The sequence below is a fragment of the Vipera berus genome (assembly GCF_964194415.1).
Source record: "Vipera berus genome assembly, chromosome: 1".
In the NCBI taxonomy this organism is placed as follows: Eukaryota; Metazoa; Chordata; class Lepidosauria; order Squamata; family Viperidae; genus Vipera; species Vipera berus.
The window spans coordinates 90,534,644-90,552,692 of NC_138202.1; the positions used below are offsets into that span (position 1 = coordinate 90,534,644).

The following is an 18,049-nucleotide window of genomic DNA, read 5'->3' on the forward strand; positions in this document are numbered from 1 at the left end:
CAAGCTATTTAGAGGACATGACCTCCCCCTTACACCCTTGGTCATCAGTAGGCTATTTTTTTACAGGTACTTCCACAGATACCTTTGACATCAACAATCCATTCCTTTCTTTCCATTTTTTATTATTATTATTATTATTATTATTATTATTATTATTATTATTATTATTATTATTATTATTATTATTATTATTATTATTATTATTATTATTATTATTATTATTATTATTATTATTATTATTATTATTTCCTGCCACATATTAGCCCAGAATTGGATACTAACAATAAGTTTAACAGGATTATGTACGATATCAGGCCCTTTCACTGCTCAACAGTTGATAAATGTGAATGCTGCTTTTCGGCTCTTTTATGTTTCCTTCTTTTTTTCTTCATTCCTTTTGCTAATTTAGATGCTGCACAACAAACATGTAATGGTTCGTGTAGGAGGAGGATGGGAGACATTTGCAGGATACTTGCTGAAGCATGACCCCTGCCGAATGCTGCAAATATCTCGGGTGGATGGCAAAACTTCCCCCATCCAGAACAAGTCTCCAACCATCAAGGACCTGACTCCAGACAGTTACCTGGTGGTTTCTGCTCATTACAAAACCAAAAAAGAGATTAAGTGAAATTGCCTTCTCATTTCTTTGCGGGACTTGGTATATGTAGACCCACGCTATTCTTCATGTGTAGTCAAATTAGTTGATGCTTTGAAAGGACTTCTGGACTTAACATGCAGACTGGAAATGACAACCCATTTCATGGATTGTTGAGCGGTAGAACTATTTATTTCTAGTACTGTGCCTTTTCATAGCAAGTTACTCTTGGTAGGTTAATTATGAAAACCAGATTTTTTTTAAGACAGACATATTTTTTAGTCTAATTATTACTCTTGAATGTACTCGTAGGTTGATTAAAACAATATGGCTCATGTTAAAAAAAAATGAAATGCGAGAAATTGGATTGAAAAAGCAGTAGGTATGATTCCCAATAATTTGCCACAGCAAAGAGTTATATTCAGCTTTGTAGGAAAAAAGCAGGGGTGAGGAAGGATAATGTAATGGGAAAAACATCTGTCTTGGGCTCTGGAGAGCTAATAGCGTAACAGACGATGCCAGACAAATATATTCGAATGGCTTCACCTATTTTTTTCAAAGAAAAACAGCTTCTTATTTGTGAATTATATCACGTACAACTCCATTGTTGTTTGTAAAACATTATTCATGGGTTAACATTTAAATATGTGAACAGCCAATTTAATTTCCTCAGCAAATCAAGACAGATCACTTCAGATTAGCTGTATGTATCAAACTGATGAGTTTATTCCAGGCTGACTCGCATATTAAAGGAAGCTGTTCTATACACATATTCATATTAAATGAATGGGACATTGTTTGGGAAAATATATACTTGCTTCAGGCAGATCCATATCCATAAGTAACCGCTGGGTCAATATGATAGCCCATCTACAAAATGAAATTAAAAAGAAATAATAGAAATCCTCTGTGAATGAGAGGCCAATGCTTGTTTTGTTTATTTATATCAGAAAGTAGCTTATGCTGATATATACTGTGAGTTTGTCAATTATGTCTGCCTCTGGCATGTCTCAAATAATGTCAATATTGCTGGACGCTGTAAAGCAGAATAACAAGCCCTATTTGGGAGCTGGTTCCCTGAAATAACAACTTTCCCTCCATTCAAAACCCAACACTAATGACATGGTAAAATCACAACAAAGATTCCTAGAAAGCCAGGATTCATGCAGTAGGTATGAAGTTAATATTTTAACTACATTGACAGTTGCAAGAAATAGATAAGAGCATCTTTGTATTATTGAGCTTTTAAAACCAGCAGAGGTTTTGAAATTACATACATCTGTGAAAAATTATCGGGGATGGTTTTGAGTTACCAATTTCATTCAGGATTGTTTTTCATATTAAACCTCAGTTACGTACAGACTGTTGACCCAGTGGGATACTCTCTGCTTCTGAATTCCATTATATTTGGAGATACTAGGAAAAAAATGAAAATAATATGTGCTTTCTCTGTAGATAAGTAACAGGAAGGGGATTGCTTTATACATCTCTGTGATATATGCAAATGCTGGGGTTTGGGTTATATGTTTTGCTAATTTTCCTTGACTATACTTGATAACTTTGTGCCTTGCTAGGAAAAAAAAACATTGTTCAATAATTAATCGAATGATGACTGTATAAATGATGTGATAAGCTGAAATCACATGGTGTATTAGAAATAAAAAATACTTTAAAAACACTTCTAGGAACTCATTTTTTCTAACAACAACAACAATAGTGTTGGAAGGGACCTTGGAGGTCAACTAGTCCAAAACCTGCTCAGGCAGGAAACCCTATACCATTTCATACAAATGGCTGTCCAGTCTCTTCTTAAAAACTTCCAGTGTTGGAGCATTCACAACTACTGGAGGCAGGTTGTTCCATTGATTAATTATTCTCACTGTTAGGAAATTTCTCCTTAGTTCTAGGTTGCTTCTCTCCTTGACTAGTTTCCATCCGTTGCTTCTTGTCCTGCCTCCAGGTGCTTTGGAGAATAGCTTGACTCCCTCTTCTTTTTTATTTATTCATTTGCAACATTGCAAATGAATAATGAGTGTAATGAACTTTTTTTAATTTTTGCACTTATTTATAAACTAAGTCTCCAAAAGTGATTGCCCTATCCATGAGAATAGCCATGATACAGCACATTTTAGTCACCACTGCTCCAATTCAGTTAAGACCTTGAGGAATGGATAACTCAGCATTTAGTTGAGGGGTTGCATTTAGTTTTTTGTTAGGTTTATTTAAAAAGTTGTTTTTGTCTGTCCTAGACCTTGGGGTGGATTTCCCAACAAATACAAAATACAAAAATATGCTTTATTTTTTATTAACACTGATGATGTTACTTAGGGTAATGAAACATCTGCAAGAAAACAAGCAAGCTCAGAGAGGACCCTTCATTACAAAAATATGTTATGAAAACTCCCATACCCCCAAAGTAGCACTGCACAGCCCAGCAACAAAACAGAAGAGGAGGGCCCCACAGTTGGCCTGGCAGATCATTTGGAGCCAATCAGATTGCTAATGTCAACTATGTTTATCTTAAGGTACTTTGTGATTCCATGTCCATGTGGAATGTTGGCATATCATGGAAAACACCACTTTTACATTGGTGCAATTGGTGGAAGCTTGTCAGAGGGAAGTGCAACCTGGAAATAAGGTGGAATTTCCTGACAGTAAGAACAATTAATCAATGCAACAGCTAGCCTCCTGAAGTTGTGGGTGCCCCATTGCTGGAGGTTTTCAAGAGAAGATTGGACAACATCATGAGAATGTGCCCCCAAGAAATGGTTAAGTGGGATAGCTGTGCTGGAGCCACAAGGCTACTCAGAAGAACTCAATAATAGGCAATGCTCGGGGAACCAAAAGCAGAGAATCATATTTGAATGTACTGTATAAGTCACGGGTGTCAAACTTGTGACATCACATGATGTGTCATGACGTATTGTGACTTTTTTCCCATTGCCGCCAATGGGGTGGGCGCGGTTTTGGTTTGACACCCCTGGTATAAGTAAAGCCGGATGCCTTATCACATTTTAGAAGTAGAGAATTATTTATAGGACAGAGGCTGCAATTCAATTTTCCCAACTAGGGAAAAGGACCAAGGGAGACTTGACAATATGATGATAGCATCATTGATCTTAAGGTTGGAAATTGACATTTTATCTCATATACACCTTACATCACTTTTTTTTTTACAAAAAAAATATGCAACCAAAATTAGTCCTTTCTCTAATATTACATCAGGATGCTTCAAATATTGTAAATTAAAAGCTGGACAGTGCTTTTGGAGGTCATCTAGTCCAACCCCCTGCTCAGGCAGGAAACCCTATACCATGGGTCGGCAACCCATGGCTCCAGAGCCACATGCAGCTCTTTCAGCCATCTCCTGAGGCTCCCAGTCCTCTGACGTGCAGTCCAAAAAAAAATTGGGACTAAAAAAGTTAAATCAATTCAAACTTCTCATGAAAAAAAAACTTGTGAAGTTTGAATTGATTGGTTGAAGTCCACGGGACTCAACACACAGAGAGACCAACCACCGGACTGCCGCCGCCTCTACCAACCATTCCCCGCAGGTCCGACACACACACAGGAGGGAGGTAAACAATGCCAGACTGCTGCCTCCCTAGCAGACCTCCCCTGCGGGAGCCAGGCTACCCAATGAGCGGACTGTGGCCCAACAGCCGAGGCCGGGCCAGCTCCGGGATGCCACCAGAATTTTGTTTACTTTGCCCGGTCATACCGCTACTCCTGCCGCCACAGCTGCCAAAGATGGCAAGCACGGTGGCTCCCTGCTGGGGGGTTTCCATATTCCACGATCCCTTGGCAGTCGGACATAATAGCATGCAAGCACGGCACTACCAGTCCCACCTGCCACCTCCTCACGAAGTAAACTGGACAGGGAGGCGAGAAGCGCCCACCCGCTGCCACCAAGGGAGGCCACGCCTGCCACTGGCTTCTCCTACAGCGGACGCTGGGCTAGGCAAGCCAGGAGGGATGGAAGCGGGGGCAGGGAAAGTTGCTGGCTGTGCCATGCAGTTCCCACTCAGCCCAGGAGTTTGTGTGGGACTGGCAGAGCCGGGAGCCGAGGCGCGAGAGATAGGTAAGCTGATGTCGGCTGGGCAAGTGCGGTGCACGGTCCGGGATGAAGGGCTCTTCTTGCGTCCACGCCTTTCCTTGGCTGAGCTTCACAGGCTGAAGCCTCTCCTCAGAGTCCTCGCCCTCCCAGCCCAGAAGGCAGAGTGACGAGTCCGGTCTCCTGTCAAGTCCCAGGTTGAATCAGCTTCCCCAGCTTACACCCACCTGAAGGGGTGGGGAGGGATGTCTGGCCTGACAGTTCGACTGTGCACAGCTTTCCCTGCAAAGGGCCAGCCCTGGAGCAAGCCCTCGCCTTCCTTAATCAAGCACAGCTGTTCCCACAACGGGTCTGGAGCACCTGTGTGCGCTTTTTATGTCTCCCATTTTTTTGCTTTTCTGAAAGAAGCAGTTCCAAGTGGCTCTTTGACCCATTCAGGTTGCCGACCCCTGCCCTATACCATTTCGGACAAATGGCTGTCCAGTCTCTTCTTAAAAATTTCCAGTGTTGGAGCATTCACAGTTTCTGGAGGCAGGTTGTTCCACTGATTAATTGTTCTAACTGTCAGGTGGTTTGTCCTTATTTTTAGGTTGATTGTCTCCTTGATTAGTTTCCATCCATTGCTTCTTGTCCTGCCTTTGGGTGCTTTGGAGAATAGCTTGAGTCCCTCCTCTTTGTGGCAGCCCCCGAGATATTGGAACAGTTATCATGTCCCCCCTCGTCCTTCTCTTCATTAAACTACACATACCCAATTCCAGCAGCTGTTCCTTATATGTTTTAGTCTCCACTCCCCTAATCATCTTTGTTGCTCTTCTCTGTACTCTTTCTAGAGTCTCAACATCTTTTTTACATCGTGGTGAACAAAACTGGATGCAGTATTCCAAGTGTGGCCTTACCAAGGTATTGTAAAGTGGTATTAATATTTCACGTGATCTTGATTCTATTCCTCTGTTAATGCAGCCTAGCACTGTGTTGGCTTTTTTGGCAGCTGCAGCACACTGCTGGCTCATATTTAAGTGATTGTCCATTAGGACTCCAAGATCCTTCTCACAGTTACTACTATTGAGCAAGGTACCCCCTATACTATACCTGTACATTTGGTTTTTCTTGCCTAAATGTAGAACCTTACTTTTTTCACCATTGAATTTCATTTTGTTAGATAGCGCCCAGTGTTCAAGTCTGTCCAGATCCTCCTGTATTTTAAGCCTATGTTCTGGAGTATTGGCTATTCCTGCCAGCTTGGTGTCATCTGCAAATTTGATGAGTTCCCCATCTATCCCCTCATCCAAATCGTTGATGAAGATGTTGAAGAGCACTGGGCCCAGAACAGAGCCCTGGGGCACCCCACTACATACTTCCCTCCATGTAGATGCGGTTCCATTGAGGAGTACATGCTGAGTACGGCCGGTCAGGCAGCTATGAATCCATCTGGTGGTTATTCTGTCTAACCCGCATTTTTCTATCTTATCAAGTAGAAGGTTGTGATCTACTTTATCAAATGCTTGTAGCATATGGCCTTCAAATTGCTCATCCATATTTTAGAGTAACTGCAAAAAGCAATCTACTTGCAATCAATAACTAAATTACATATTTGGTTCACCATTAGACCAATAGAATGTTATTTTAATTTACTAGGAATGTCAGTCAAGAGGTGCTGTTTATTAAGTATTTGAGTTTTCAGGGGAGTAAGTGTTAGAACCAATGTATGTGAGATGAGTTATGTACATTTGAAAAATAAATAAAAATTACTGTTTCTCAGGCAAGTGGTTATTTGGTCTTTAATACATTTGACAATCTACTAGGAAAAAATGGCAGGGAATAGATAGCATGCTGTGAATGCTTCAACACTGGAAGTTTTTAAGAAGAGATTAGACAGCTATTTTTTCCGAAATGGTATAGGATTTCCTGCCTGAGCTGGGGTTGGACTAGATGACCTACAAGGTCCCTTCCAACTTTACTATTATTACCTTTTATTTATTTAGATTTAGATTTATTTAGATTTATATTTTTGCTTAAATGCTGTGTAGAAACCCCTCTCTAGGAGGGTGGAGAAGTTTTAAATCAGACCAAGTATGTTTTACCTCAATTTTATTTAAATAAATCTCTAAAACAATTTTTTTAGTATACAGTAAGTTGGTTTTTCGATCTTTCCACCCACACCACATTAACCCAAGTCAAGACACAGTCCTATCACAATGTGGAAAGGCTGTAAATGAGAATTCCCCTATTAGTTCCAATAAAGCCAGATTTCTAGATATAAAGATGACAGCAGGAAAGGAGACAAGGAAAAATAACAATTGTACATAAGAGAATTCCAAGTAAAATCAATAGGCAGCTCAGTCAAACTGCTTCTGCTTGCTTGCCTGAGATTTTGGTTTATGGTCATGGCAAAGGTTATGGCAAACAGAGGTTGGAAAGGGATCACGTGACGTGTTACGACGTATCACGACTCTTTTTGCATTGCCAGCATTGGGGTGGGTGCGGCTTCGGTATGATGAAACCAGCCCATGGGCCGGCAGTTTGATATCCCTGATCTACACATTCTCCTAGGCAGCTTATAGAAAGGCCTTTATTGTTTCTCTTCTCTTCCCACCCCTTTTCAGGGTTTAAGCCAGTTCTGTTCAGTGAAGGACAATGAGCCATTGACAATGTCCATCCTCTAGCCAGCAAATGAGAAATTATCTAGAATAGTGCTTCTCAACCTTTACAATCTTCATAAATCCATTTCCTAAAAGTTCTGACATAGAATAAAAATATGGATTCATGAACAATTCTAATCTCAAAATGGGACTTTAATCATGGTTTTGCACCATTTTCCAAAGGCATTTTCTGCATAATAAAAACAATCGAGATGATTCAAACAAAATTGTTATTGGTACATTGGTATTAAATTAACAAAAGCAGTAAGAGAGAATGGTATAACTGCCCATTTATCATCAGATTTTAATTGATTATACTTTATTTAATGCAATAACACTATAATGCATAAAGATCAACGTGGGCACCAAATAGTTTATTAGTTTAACCAAGAGAAAAATGGTACTGTTAATAAATGAACAAAGTTACCATAACCCAGTAACTGGAAACAAAGTAAAAAAAATAAAATGGCATTATAATTTATAGGACACTAAAGAATTTCAGAAATAAATTGGGAAAAAATGCAATCGAGCACAAGAGTATTAACGTACATCTGCTTGCAAATCTTTAAACCTGCCTCATGAATACCTAGCTTTCCTCTGCAGCTGCCTCATGATCCAGGTAAATGCTGTGGCTGCTTTAAAGAGATGCAAATAGATAGTACGTTAATGACAAAGCACTGCAATAATTTAACAGCTTAAATTTCAGCTATTTTATTGCAATGAAAGTATGAATTCCTGAATTCCCATTAAAATTCTTTAAAAACTTAATACTGGATTTATGTGCACAAATGAGAAAGAGAAAAGTATAAACTGTGAAATATGAAGATTTCAAGGTTTTTTTTTTAAAAGAATTAACTGTAATAGATTAGAAAACAACATACTTTACTGAAAAGGTTAACTTAACAGAATATGATAAAGCAATCCGTCTTAGCCACGTGGATTCATATCACATTTTAGGTGGGAAATTTATTATTAGTCAATTTTTCGTGAGTCATTATTTTTTCATATTTGTCTAGGATGGAAAGGGGAAGAATCAGGAAAAAATAGTAATTCATTTGCACATTTTATTCTCTCTGACATATACAGTACCCATATGTACAACACTTGTCATTACTTTTAAATATATTTCTGAAGCATTCTTTTTTTCAAAAAATCAGTACCTATAATATTGGGAATAAGTAAGAAGCAACCATCTTTATTTCTGATACAGAGCAAGATAAACTGCACCCTCATTTCTCTCATAAAAGTCGATACTACTCCTTGCTTAAAATTCAGGATGTGTGAACATTTCCTATATTAGTTTAGAAGTTCAACAAATCTAGTTTCTTTCCACATCACTTCCAGATAAGCTGCAAAGGGTCTTATGGGAGAATAATCACATAATATATTTATATTTATTCTAGTATGTTAATACAAATGACTTTATAAACATATTTTTACACTGGATGTAGATGCAGAATAATATCTTCCAACCAGTTTTTAAGAATTAAAAAAAGTAATTTTTTATGAAGAAATTTCATCACAAATAAGTAGGAACATATACCTGTCCTTTGCATGAGTTTTTCACACCCAAGTGGTAAAGGAGAATGCCTGTAGATATTCTTTTCACTTCTTATTTTAAAAAAATAAGAGTCCAGTATTTTGGCCTGTATTTTTGTAAACGCTGCACATAGGCATAACACGTGTAAAACTAAGACACAAGGATAGGGATTTTTCACCTCATGGCAACGCAGCAGTTCAATGTGTAACCAATAGAAGGCACTAAAGCTTTGATTCTGAAGTTCTTACTTTTAAAACAAGCCTGTTGATTTCGGGCATTTAATCCACTGAAAGGGATTCAAGGATTGTGGACTGGATTGAACTGAATCATACAAGTATAACATGGGGATGCTGCAATGATCATAAGTGGGGAAAACGGCTTAAGTCACTTTTTCAGTGGTAGCTTCAAATGATCAATCTTCAAACCAATGGTTTTAAGTGAAGGATTACCTGTATATATATTTAAAGATCAATGGAACAAGTATAACACAGGGTAAGATGGCAACAAGTTTAACAAGGGGCACTTTGGAAAACAGAACTGTTCCCCATGATCACAGAGGCATGAAAATGTCATCTTTTTACATAAGTAACTCCCATAATTCACCCCTACAGTACATTTAGACATGCAGCATTACACAATAGGGCAACACAAACAGGAAGTGATTGGTTTAGGGCAGGGGTAGGCAACCTTGGCTCTTTTATGACTCGTGGACTTCAACTCCCAGAATTCCTGAGCCAGCACAGCTGGCTCAGGAATTCTAGGAATTGAAGTCCACAAGTCATAAAAGAGCCATAGTTGCCTACCCCTGGTTTAGGGCATCTTTGCTGGATATTACGAAGTTTATTCCATCCTTAGTGCATGTATGTCAGCTATCCTGCTACAATGGCAAAATACTGCTGCATCTTCAGAGGCAAACACTGAAAGCCAGACAATTAACAAGTTTGATTCATCTGTAGCAACTGGCAAGTTATTGGCAGGACGAAGCTTCATCCTTCTTCATTCTGAAGCTGCTCAATATTTTATCCAACCTGCCACTAAAAGCAAATACACAGAAATAAACATTAGCTACTTTTTATGTGTAAGGACATTATTCAATTTCTTATCTGCGAGCATAACCTTGTTTTATTCCAACCCGCATCTCACCTTCCCAGGCTACTATTAGATTATGAATAATCTTCCTTAAATATGGTATTTTGAAAAAGAAGAAGAAGTAATAATGCTTGTTTTCTAATGCATTTGAGTTTTATTGTACAATTCCAGACCATGAGTACATGTAAAGGAAGCAAATGTACAGTATATAGTAGAGAAAGAAAGATAAGTTGTTGTGCAAGAGAAGTAAAGATTTATGCAGCACATTTAAATGATCACATTTAAAATAAAGTCTGCGTGAATCCGTCACACTTCTATACTGACATTAGCCTAGCTATTTCAGCTTTAAATGAAATTCCTATCCCAAAAAGATGGGAGCAGTCCAGAACTGCCCTGGCAATCTCACACTTAGTGTTGATGAAAATTCTCGGTCATCCTGATAAAGAGTTGTCTGGAAGTGAAATGTCTGTTAGTCTGGAGAAGCTACTTGGATAAGCAGCAAAAAGTTTCAAACCCCAAAAAGAAAAGAAGTCCAGTTACTATGACTCAACTTCCAGACATCTCTAGCTCAAGATTCTACCTCAAATCTATATACAAGAAGAAAGCAATGATCTTGACAAGATAATTGATCAGGCCATCATATGCTATGAATATGGTACCGGACATGTGAATAGGGCTTAAAGCAGAGGTCCCCAACCTTTTGGGCACCAGGGACCGGTTCCGCTGAGAGAGGTTTTTCCGCAGACTAGAAGGGGCGTGGTTTTGTGTGCTGCCTGCATCCTGTGGATGGGGCTTTCCTTGTTTGTGCGGACTGGTTGCTGGCATGCCACGGCCCCGTACCGGTCCACAGACTGGGGGTTGGGGACCCCTGGCTTAAGGGTATCTGTCCAAGCGATTTCAATTGTCTGGCCAAAATGCTACAGTCATTTATCCTAAAGTTTCAATACATGAAGGGACACTTAAAAGAGTGACTGATATCAAGCCAGGTGACATTTGACACGTTTTATGAGATAATGAGGAGGAAAAAAATCAGAAGAGCGAGCCTTCACACCTTGTCATAATAGACTGGCAATATAAGAAACAATAGTCTGGAAGAGTCTGGCCTTTGACCTTATCCATCCAAATTTGATTCTTCACGTCTTACCCTTAGGCCTCCTCCTTCTGGTCCCTGGGTTCCAGATTCAAGACGTTTCTCCATTTCTTCTTGTTTTCGTTTTTTTTGTTCCACAGAAGAGAGATTCTTAATACCACGAGATGCAGCCTTTGGGAAAGAAGCAACAGGTGCATTACATTACATCCCGCATTTCTACAATCACAGCAAAATAAATTCAATTCTCTAATCTGTATTCCATATGAAACTCCAATAAATCTGTATTAAGTTTACATAACCAGACTTAGAAGAATGACTGTAAAAGCATGGGCTTCAGCCAAACAAAATCCTGTAAGGGAAAAAAAGGCCTTTGGAAGCCTTTGCACAAGTTTTATTCTTTATTTTTTTCCCCTCTAGAAATGAGGAGGGCCAGGAAGCATATTTTGAAGCCTCTTTGAGAAGAAACTCTCAGTAGGGTTTTTCCCTTCCCCCAAAGGTGGCTATTTCATTACTTTTGTTTATTTATTAAATTTATATGTCATCCATTTCACTGATAAGGTGATTCTTATAAAATGTGGGCGAGAAACTATGCTATACATGTTCTTCCTTTGATAAGTAGAATTATTGCTGCTTATGATCAGTCACAACTGTCTTACGCATGCTCTATTCCTGTTCACATATTCTCTAATGCAGATGTTAAAAAGAAACAATTGACTGGAATTTGACACCTGCTCAAAGCGAAGACAGAACCTCTCATTCCACTGAAGAACGGAAAAAACTTAACCACACCCACTGCACTTCCATGTCAAAAAAGAAAAAAATAGCATTGCCCCGTTAGCTGTTGCTTCAGTTATTTCTTTTCTATAGCATGGAAACTACCTACTGAAGCCTAGCATAGAACAGAAGACAATGAAGTAGGAACGAACATTTTTCTTGTTTAAAAAGAAGGGGTCTGGGACTTGTAATCATGAAAAGGACTGGGCAGATATCTATATTTCTTTGCCCTACCCAAATCTATAATATCTGCAAAAGGCTAGCTAGTTTTTCCCTTGCTTTGGGGGATAATCCCCATTTCCCACTCATTTTTTAACCTAACTAGACTCGGCCACCGTGTCATGGAAGAAAGTGCCCTAAAATTCAAAGAGGCGGGAAACACCATGCAGAAATTAAGATATATACATATACATATATGTGTGTGTGTGTGTGTGTGTGTGTATATATATATATATATATATATATATATATATATATATATATATATATATATATATATATATATATATATATATATATATATATATATATATATATATATATATATATATATATATATATATATATATATATATATATATATATATATATATATATATATATATTTAAAATGTGTCAGGGAATACTTAAAAAGCTGTCTTAACTTGCATTTATTTTTTCCCCTGTTGCTTTTGCTGATCTTATGCCAAAACTAAATGTGCGATTTCCAAAAACTTAATTGTGATTTTGGTATTATTTTACAAGTTCTCTCCTTTGCTGCAAAGAAGGTGGCAGTGGCAGTGAGGGATTTGTGCGAGAAAAATGTATAGCAGTGGTGAGGACACCAAATTGGAGACATCCCACCCCAAAGAAATGGATTGGTTCAAGCGAAGAGTCATTTATAAGTATTAGCTTTTTGGTCAACATTCAAACATTAGGGCAAATTTTGAGCAGAACCTTAGAAAGAACACCAATCTGTCAGGAATCCTGAACGTTGGTATTTTGCTTTATTTAAGTCAGTGATACCTGCATGTTTAATTTTGATATTCCCAGCCCCACTCCTCTCCATACTCACTGGAATAATAAATTTGAGCTACTTCTGTTACCTCTTCTTGTGCTTCTTCAAAGACATCATAATATTTGGATTGTTTAAGACCTAAGAGCCTGTTAATCTACAGGCCTTCATCTACAAATTAGCACTATTGCAAACATTATCTTGTTGCTTCTTACTACACAGATATATGATCTTACTACACTTCTCATTAAAAAGCACTGGGTACTTATTTTTTTTGAAAGTTAGTTGCAATGCTGAGGTTCAGTGTAACTTAAGACAAACCCCATTGCAATGGTATAATAATGGCCGGTTTGCACATTCCTAAGGGATGCTGTTTCCAGGAAAGATCATTCTGTTGTTCACATTCATTATACCAGAGGTCCCCAACGTTTTGAGCACCAGGAACCGGTTACGTGGAAAGAGATTTTTCTGCAGACCGGAGGTTTCATGTACTGCCTGCAACCCTTGGATGGGGCTTTGCTTGTTTGCGTGGCCTGGTTTCTGGTATGCCGCAGCCCGGTGCCAGTCCACGGACCGGGGATTGGGGACCCCTGCATTATACAATAAGGTTTTATTTTAATATATTGCTGTTCCAAATATCCAATTACCTCCATTTGTCTTTTTTCTGCTGCTTCTGCAAGTTGCTGCCTTCTAATTTCCTGAAGAAAACATATAAAAATAATTACGAAGGTATTTCACATCACCTATCCAAAGATAAAAGAAGGGATTTTATAAGGGTTTTCCAAATATAATAGAACCTTTCAAAATCCTAGAAATCAGTGTTGATTTTTTTTAAATGCCACTTCTGCTCATATTATTTAATGTTGCCAAAGAGAATTGCCAGAGAGAAATCCTTAGCCACCATAAAGAGCTATCTACTTCCACCGCTGGGGGTTCTCTCATCCACATAAAACATTTCACAGGTCATTGAACTGTACATATGAAAGACTAAATGGTGCTTCCAGCTGAAGAAGTGGAAAAAGCCTTTTGTTAGTTACTTTTTCTTGTGTTTGTTACTTCTGTTTAGGGCTGAACAAAAATCCAGCCAATAATTAGAAGTCAAATAAATCTGCTTGTCTCATCTTCAGTTTAAATATGTACCACTGAGAATTAAATTTGCATAGAAAAGGCAGATTTTCTGATAGTGCTTATTTTATTTATTAAATTTACATGATCCTTATCTCACTGTTGGGTTGCTTACAATATGGATCCTGCAAGAATATTTTATCAGCTACATTACAGTCTTAATGTGGTCATTCTTGATAATAGGATATATATAGGGTTGAATTTCAGTGACTTTCCTTGCTAATTTTTGTATATTTAGAACAATAATGTGGAAGGAGATTATAAGAGTGTATTTAGTTGAAGAAACATTCACTCTATCATGGGTGAAAAAAATTGGATCCCCTTGAGATGTTCCCAGAAGGCCTCTGGTCCCCAAGTAGCCACCATAAACTTTCTTAGAAAATTCAAATGGTAAGTAGAAAATGATATTATCACAAGTGATATTGTGAAACTGTGCCTGCTTGCCACAACCAAGAGGAGGGTTAATGCACAGCATCTTGTAGAAAGGGTAGATAAAAGGGTCACAAATAGCCTTCCAGCAAATTAGTGCTATTAGTGAATATATTTATTTATTTACAGTTTCAACTTCTACAGCTGATCACTTTTGTACAACTCTGGGTGGCTTTCAATGGTTAAAAACAATAATATAAAAAATATGGAAGTGGCCATGTCAGGGCAGGTGGGGAGGGAGCCAAACAAATAACAACAAACAACTGAATAGTGGCTCACATATTTTCCTGGCCTACCACTGTGGGCCAGTTTTGGAATGCTGTTCCAGAGGGCAGAGGCAGAAAAAAACCTATCTGATCTGACGCATACTAACTCAGCTGGAATTTTTCAGGTGGGGTAACTGGAGAAAGAAAAATCTTGCAAATATTCAGGCTCTATGCCGCAAAGGATTTTAAATTGGTTCTGTCCTATGGCAGTTATTTTCTGAATAGGCTAAACCTTTCGTGCCATTTTGCGAGGCAGCCCACAGCATGTCCTCCAGCGTGTGTGACTCCCAACCCTTAAAAAGTTTTGAATCTTGTGCATTAAAGGAAAATGAGTTACTTTACTCTTCTGAAATAAGGAAGTTATTGTGCCAGGACCTTTCAGCAAGCTGGAAGTGGACCACACACTTACATTATCTCTCCTTGAACTCACATGACTATTTGGCATCTCCTCAGTTTCAGTGGAAAGTAAACCTCCATGCTATGCCAGCTTTGGAATACAATCTAGTTGTAGAAAATGAAGGACTTGCTTTTGCTAGTCATGCCAGCCACATGACCACGGAGATGTCCTTGGACAAGCGCTGGCTCTTCGGCTTTGAACGTCTCCTAGAGTTGGAAACGACTAGCACGCATGTGCGGGGGAACCTTTACCTTAACCTTAAGGCTTTATTAACTCTCCATCAAAACCTGCTGCACACACCAGAGTATTCTCATGCCACCCCAAACATTTCATGAAGAGTGATATTCCTATCCAGATCACTTCATTTATAAATAGATCTGAAGGTATTTGTGCAACCAAGCATTTCGCATTCCTGGGAACAAAGCGAATGTTTTATAAACAAGCAGACTTTTTCCAGCAGGATTTATGCATCCAACCTTTTATTGTCCCTTTGGTGTTTTTGAAAGATGGCACTTTCAGGGGTTTTGTGTGTGTGTGTGTGTGTGCTTATGTAGCATAGATCACTTGCACTCCAATTTTGGACCTTTGGGTACACACTGATCTAGTGCACAAAGGCAAGACAAGTAAATAATAAAACAGACACGCCCTTCCCTGTGAAAAGAACCGAGGCAATTGATGGTGAATTAAACAGTTTAATTTGGATCACAAAGCACCTAGTGGTTTTTAATATTACAAGGCGGAACCTGGGAGTAAGTAAACTCCTCAAGGCTCGGTTTTGGAGAAACCTGAAAAAGAACGGGCTGTTCGTACTTCCAAGCTTTTTTTTTAAAGAATACGTAATCTAACAATTAGTAAACACAGAGCAAAAAAAGAACCTCGGCGAAGGTTTAACGGCATTTTAGAGATGCCTGCAGGAAGGAGGTTTTTTTTATTATTATTTTTTTTAAAAGCAATCTGGAATTTTTCGGAAGCCGGACGCTGAACGACACCTGGGATTGCCCAGAAAAGCCAAAAGGGAGAAGGAGAAACCCCCAGCCACCACGGAACGAGTCTCGGCAGCCCGATCTCGCCCCACTTACTGGGTCCGGCGTCTCCACCACCTGATCGGCGGCTCCCCCCAGGCAGGGAAGGCACATCCCCATCCCGAGCCCGCTGCAACCCTCCGCCACCCAGGCAGAGCCGAGCGGCGAGTCTGAGTCGAGCCCTGCCCCGCCGTCCTTTGACCAGCCTCTCCGCAAGCTACCCGCCGCCAGGCTGCCTTCCTGTGCGAACTACGGACGGCGCCACCTGCCGCTCCGGAGCCGGCGGGAAGGAGGAAAGGGCGAGGTAGAGGAACGACCGCGGGAGAGCGCAGAGCCGCCTCTGCATGGGGATACGGCGAGCAGGAGAGACAAAAGGAAAGCAAAGCTAGGAGAAGTTTAAGAACTTCTGCCGCCGCGGCGATAGCGGTCATACCTGCGGTTGGAATAGAATGGAATGGAATGGAATGGAATAGAATAGAATAGAATAGGATAGAATAGAATAGAATAGAATAGAATAGAATAGAATAGAATAGAATAGAATAGAATAGAATAGAATAGCGCCCTGAGTCCTTCTCCGGGAGAAGGGCGGTATAAAAATTTAATAAATAAATTAATAATAATAATAATAATAATAATAATAATAATAATAATAATAATAATAATAATAATAATAATAATAATAATAATAAAATAGAATAGAATAGAATAGAATAGAATAGAATAGAATAGAATAGAATAGAAATGTTGAAAGGGACCTTAAAGGTCTTCCAGTCCAACTGCCTGCTCGGGCAGGGAACCCTATACCCAGTGCTTTTTTTGTAAAAGAAAAAGGTGCCAGAACTCACACATATCATACAACCCACCTTGCCTACTGTACAAGGTTCCGTCCAAAAAAGGTGCCGGAACTCTGTTCTGAGCGTTCTATAACAAAAAAAGCCCTGCCTATACCATTTCAGACAAATGGTAGTTCAGTCTCTTCTTAAAAACTTTCGGTGTTGTGGAGCATTCACAACTTCTGGAGGCAAGTTGTTCCACTGATTAATTGTTCTAATTGACATAGCTCTGGACCCTATGCTGGCTTGCTGAGCTGTGCCCTCATTGCCTGATTGATTTAATATGTGACTTATTTAGAGTGAGCACCTGTTACTCGTCCCAGCTTCTGCAAACCTAGCAGTTCAAAAGCACGTAAAAATGCAAGTAGAAAAATAGGGACCACTACGGTGGGAAGGTAACAGTGTTCTGTGCGCCTTTGGCGTCTAGTCATGCCGGCCACATGACCATGGAGACATCCTTGGACAAGCGCTGGCTCTTCGGCTTTGAAACGGAGATGAGCACCGGCCCTAGAGTTGAAATGACTAGCACGTGTGTGCGGGGGAACCTTTACCTTTACCTATTTAAGGTTGCTAGTGGAATCCCTGATACCACTTAACAGTAAGAAAGACAGTCACCAGCCCCTCTTCAGAAGGGGAGGTGACAAATTCTGGAAGATGCTGAGATGCTCTCCTTTTGATCTGAGCAGACCTATATTCCCCATGTATCTTTGCTATTTTATCTAGGAGAACTCTTTCAGATCAGAGTCTGATTTGCGAGGACTAGCGTGTGTGTGGGGGGGTGACCCTTCCTGGACTTGTGGTTCCTGCTGGAAGAGCAGTTGGCAGCTGTAATCTGAGGGATGGTTGCACTAATTCATCTTGTATTTCAAAGACACCCTTTCCTGGGAATCTATGCTCACTGTCACACGTGCTTTAATCGTCTCTGGATTGGATTGTCAGAATGTGCTCCAGATGTTGTTGCCCTTGAATATTGGGAGATGCAACTTCTATAATGGGCATACCATTTTGGATGATCCATAGTTTGCCCATGTTGCATCGAGTTCTGGGCACCACAGTATAAAAAGAATGTTTAGATTCTGGAAAGAATGCAGAAAAGAGCAACAAAAATTATTAGGGAGCTGGGGACTAAAGTGTACGAAGAACGGTTATAGGAATTGGGTACATATCAAAGGAAGGACTGGAGGAACATCATAGAACTGTTC

The 18,049-nt window shown here is 39.5% G+C and overlaps 3 protein-coding genes across 3 annotated transcripts in view; 1 reads left to right on the top strand and 2 right to left on the bottom strand.

The window, feature by feature from the left end:
* GAS2 (growth arrest specific 2) overlaps positions 1–628 on the top strand; it is a gene marked incomplete at both ends in the record, with an annotated part of 117,512 nt that extends 116,884 nt beyond the window's left edge. Inside the window, one exon of the mRNA XM_081314877.1 lies at positions 410–628. Within this exon, the coding sequence (XP_081171003.1) occupies positions 410–628 (219 nt within the window). The remainder of the gene's footprint in view (positions 1–409) is intronic.
* LOC308668492 (uncharacterized protein) overlaps positions 1–18,049 on the bottom strand; it is a gene marked incomplete at its 3' end in the record, with an annotated part of 620,085 nt that overhangs the window by 551,131 nt on the left and 50,905 nt on the right. The window lies entirely within an intron of this gene.
* Positions 9,600–16,238, bottom strand: SVIP (small VCP interacting protein). Its single transcript, XM_081313855.1, has 4 exons — positions 16,072–16,238; positions 13,423–13,473; positions 11,062–11,178; positions 9,600–9,862 (listed from the first exon to the last, which is right to left on the bottom strand). The coding sequence occupies exons 1-4, from the start codon at positions 16,132–16,134 to the stop codon at positions 9,848–9,850; spliced, it is 246 nt and encodes an 81-aa protein (XP_081169981.1). The 5' UTR covers positions 16,135–16,238; the 3' UTR covers positions 9,600–9,847.